General features: G+C 38.4%; 1 protein-coding gene across 1 annotated transcript; it reads right to left on the minus strand.

The window, feature by feature from the left end:
• Nucleotides 1-2,596: 2,596 nt before the first annotated feature.
• spdya (speedy/RINGO cell cycle regulator family member A) lies at nucleotides 2,597-3,938 on the minus strand (the record flags this gene model as incomplete). Its single annotated transcript, XM_014009917.1, is given in 5 exon segments — nucleotides 2,597-2,942; nucleotides 3,072-3,243; nucleotides 3,358-3,443; nucleotides 3,521-3,579; nucleotides 3,668-3,938. Coding segments are annotated over 5 exon segments (877 nt in total), but the record flags the coding sequence as incomplete, so codon positions are not given.
• Between the last annotated feature and the right edge of the window lie 770 nt (nucleotides 3,939-4,708).

Below are 4,708 nucleotides of genomic sequence, written 5' to 3' on the forward strand. Positions count from 1 at the left end.
ACCTGAAGTGTGTTGCATCTCAAGTTCCATTTCAGGTCTTTGCTGTTCCCCCCATACAGATGTTGTTCCATCTGTTGTAAATTTTTTGGTTCATATTTCCTAATGTTATTAGGGACACACTGCACAGATAACCAAAATTTGCCATGTTTTTAAGCTAACAGTTGAGTGAAAAAGCAGCCCAAGTCCAAGAAAAGCTTTGAAAGATCTTAAGATGGAGAACTACCAATAAAGACGGTTTTAAATTTTCAGAACATTAATCAACGAGGAAGCGTCAGTAAAGTATTCCAGGTTTAAAACTACAAACTAATTTCAACTGTTGTTCAGTAATTAATGCAAATAATACTGGGTGTATTGTCTCATACTAAACTAAGCATCATTGACTTAATAGTTTATTTGCAACATTTCCCCTACCATTATTCACTCAAAAACCGAGCTGAGCTCCTCCCTGTCTCTCTCACACATTCACACACACACACCGCAGTCAGACACGGTCCCATTCAGGAGCATTAACCTTAAGGGCCTAGATTATAATTGGTCTTTAAAATGTGGTAAATAAATTATTCTCAGTGACTGAGAGGAAGTTTTTGATAGTTGCATTTTCTAACTGTTATCTGTTATATCTACAACAGTTAAAGTTCTTCTAGAGTTCTAATGATTATTAGAAAGGACATGATTTGAGGATTTTACTGATAATATTTTATTTAAAACGTTACAAGTCATAAGAAGCAGGTTTATCTTGAATAAACATTTAAACGTCTTCATTTCTACAAAACTGTCAAATATATTTACAAACAACACCAGGGTTTCCCCTAGGATTTTTTTTTAACCGTGGTGGTGTGGTGACCTTTAATGGGTGGGTGCCTAAATGGAAATTGAAATTTAATTTAATACGTATATRGTTATGTATACAAAGTTTACTATATACAAATGTTCTCAGTCAGCAGGTTGACAGTTTCAGGAGRTGCTTGWGTAAAACTCCCTCMTTCTCCTCATCCTCTTTGAAATGGAGACCAAAAATCAACATCCATAATAAGCTTTCTGCTTACAGGTCAAACATTTTTATTCAAATAAGAGTAAACTGTGTACATGACCTTATTAAAAGTTCCAGTTTAGTGTTCTCTTAGGACTGAAGACTTTCTGAGGAAAGAGGTTTTTAAACATCTTTTCTATCATTTTAGTGTATTCAACTGAGGAGCTTTGATATATTTATTTGAAATTATTTAAATTATTTGACAGTTTTTTTTAACCAAACTGACAGTGTAATTTAAAGGCATTGAAACACCTGGTTAAATTTAGAAGATATGATTAACTACAAACATCTGAAACTGACTCAGACAACTCTGTAATTTTAGAAAAAAATAAGTCAAATATAGACAGAGCTTTAAAAGACCCCCCTCCCCCTCACCCCATGCAGCTGCAGTCCACCTGCACCTCCGCTCCGCCCGCGTGTGATTAATACAGATTTTTTGCACAAATTACAGATATTTGACGCTCATTATATAAGTTACCGTCTGAAGGGGTTGATATGTATGAAGTCCCGGGCTGGTCGGAGCTGTGCTGTGCATGGAGAGGTGCAGCAGCTGCGGTCAAACTGCCTCTCAGCCCTCGGTTTAAAACCAGTCAGGTGATCTGTCGCGGTTTTGTTGTGCTCGTGAACACACAGCATTACAGGGGGAATTCTGCAAGGTGCTTTTAGACATATAATATATATAAAATATGACATAATCCTCGATGGAAAATAGTCTAGGAAACGCTGAGGGCTTTCCCGGGAGGTGTTCACCTAAGCTGAGTGAAGCTGACCCCCAGAGAGAGAGAAAAGGCAGCGCTGTCAGCCAGACTGCACGACCCACCCTGCTCTGTTCTGATTGGGTAAAACTTTGACTCTGGTTCTCTTTATTGGATGAAAGAACCGTCAGTTAGACGGTAGACATCCCTAGATGGACGGCTTTAACAAGTTTTTTCTCCCGTTCATTTTTACAATGACAAACACTCGCGGAGGAAAACATTAATCGAGGTCTTTTTTTCTAGGTTGTCCACCAGACAACCAGGAGGTGGGATCTGGTTGTCTGAAATGAAAATAGGTTGTCTCGGACTTGTGTCAACCCGTTTTACGTTGATTAAATAAAAWAAAAAAACCTTCATTCCGAAGATGTGGCGGCTTTTATTTAGCCGTGGCGGTGCGCCACGATCAATTACATGTAGGGGAAACCCTGAACACTAAACTCACTCAGATTAGCGTAAAATAAATCCTGTTTTATAATMAAATGTCTGTTTCCTGCTATAAAAGAAAAATCCTTCTCCTGTCCGCCTTGTTCCTAACTAGGGTAAGAGCGGGGCTGGAGACTGTCCCAGATGCCTTTGGGTGAAGGCAGGGGACACCTGGACAGGTCTCCATTCTCCATCAGGGACATAAAAGAGACAAACAACCATCCACACTCTGTCACACAGAAGAGTTCCAGAAGGTTTCAAACTGAGAACTCTGGACTCAGATCATCTGCTGCTGCACCGAGTCCTAATCACTTACTATAAATAATAATTTACTACGATAAATTATTATTGATTTGCATAGTGTTAAACCAGTGTCAATGATACCTACTGGGAACTTCTTCAGGACAAAAGCAGCATGGTTTCTGTTGCTCGCTTGTATCCTTCACTGCGTTCCTGTGGGAGACWGGGATCCTGACTGGGGTGAACTCCAAACCAAGGGCAGTAGTGAACAGGTGTGGGTAGGGGCTGTCCACAGCCTGTGGTGGAGCATCGCTGGAGGAGGAGATGTGATGCAGCTTGCTGCCGCAGTTACACAGGGAACAGGAAACAGGTGAGGCAAAAGGCCCTCGTGGAAAACGAACTTGGTCTTGATCACCGTACTGCCGCTGAGCACCACTGTGGTGATCAGATCTCTGTCGCTGCCACACAAAGTGAAGGTGCACAATGGCCATTACCTGGGAGACAGAAAAACACACAAAAAGCATTGTGAAAGGGATATAAAAATTGCCTCATTCYGGGAACTGATAACTAAATTCCCAGAAAAACACCCTTCATCAGCCTCATATTTAAACAGCTATTTGCACCTCCTCACAGCAGCGCCGGCTGACAGCAGCTCTGTACTGGATGCGAGCCCACAGCTCGTCTCGTTGCTTGAGAAAACGAGGAAAGCGTCTCCTCCAGTTCTTGCCCAGAGCCCATGGAAAGATTTCATACTTGCTCTCCTCCTCATCCTCCTCCATAGTGTTGGCAAGGTAACTAAACACAGACAACAGAAGTTGAAGGAAATCTGGCCAAAAGAAACAAAAATGCAAATCTAGACTTTTTTTAGAAAAGATCTAAATGTTGAAATAAAAATATCTTTAAACTTACAGAGCAATGAAGAAATTTTTTCTTGTGTATTCGTCAACTGTGAAGCGGGCCCGTTTGAAGTACACAAAGGTCATGGCTAAAAGGTACTAAGGAAATATGGGAAAATAGATGGAATAAATASAAAAAGCTTTATTAGGGTTTGTTTTTTTAAAGTAAGTTTTACCTTGTCTGTCATTTTGTAGCAACAGTCCATCCTCAGAAAGTCTTGAATCAGGTCATCATCTAAAACCACAAACACCATGCCAGTCCTTTAATAATAAGCTTGCATGTAAGACTACTCGACTACAAACGCATCATTTAGTTTATTTACCAAAAAGACGCAAGTATGATGTCATTTCCTGACGCTGAATGATAGTAGTTGTAGGCATTTTAGTGTAACTTTTGTCACGTTGACTGGACTGGACCTTCCACAGCGAGCCATCCATGTCCTGACCATTGACTCTATTTAGGCAGACATGTCTTCTGATCTGACGGACATTTTTGCGTTTGACCCGCAGAGAGACAGAGGGAGAAGTTTTCATCATGCAACAACTTGTGTCATCTGTAGAGGACACTGGTATCTGTTGATTGGAGATGGAAGAAAGATAAAAAAMATTAGATTTTTTTTTTTACTAACTCCTTATTGGGTACAGAAAATTTGGGTACTCATAAAACTGTTAAGAGTTTGGGATAAAACAGCCWTGTTTTGTAGGCCTGTCCAGTTAAAAAATTATTAATAACAATATTAACAAAATTAGTAATATTTTAGAGTCAGAAAGTGTGTTATGGATTTACCAACAGAAGAGAAACAGAAAAACTTGTCTAATTTCCTAAGCAAATATATTTTATCTCATTTACCTTAATGTGACTGTGAACTGACCGAAACTGAAGCTAATAATTAACCGTTTAAAATTAAAATAAGCTTATAAAGCTTATTTATTCACTGTTATTTATTTAATTGGTTAGTAGATATTGGCTACTGTATGTTTTACAGTGTGGCTCTCTGCTTAATCATGCTAATATTGAGCACAATTTGTAAAATTTTACAAGATATTTTTCCCCTCCGATTTATGTACTATTTACACCGTGTAAATATAAATAAATATATATATATATTTAACTATTTTTAGTTTTCTATTAGACAAACCTGACCTGTTGAAAAAATGGTTAGCTAATCAGTAGAGACAAGTTGTTCTAAGAGTCCAGTCGACTGGTAAATATTTGTTTTTAATATATGTGACAGTAAGAAATAATAAATAAACTTTATAACTAGGTGAAGCCATAATTTTTCAACTAAATAAAAAGTTATTGACTGACATCAGATCTGGTTTAGATCATTGCTGCTTATATAGTTTTCTGGTGTATATTGTGC

Source organism: Austrofundulus limnaeus, unplaced genomic scaffold, assembly GCF_001266775.1.
Source record: "Austrofundulus limnaeus strain Quisiro unplaced genomic scaffold, Austrofundulus_limnaeus-1.0 Scaffold2, whole genome shotgun sequence".
NCBI classification, from domain to species: domain Eukaryota; kingdom Metazoa; phylum Chordata; class Actinopteri; order Cyprinodontiformes; family Rivulidae; genus Austrofundulus; species Austrofundulus limnaeus.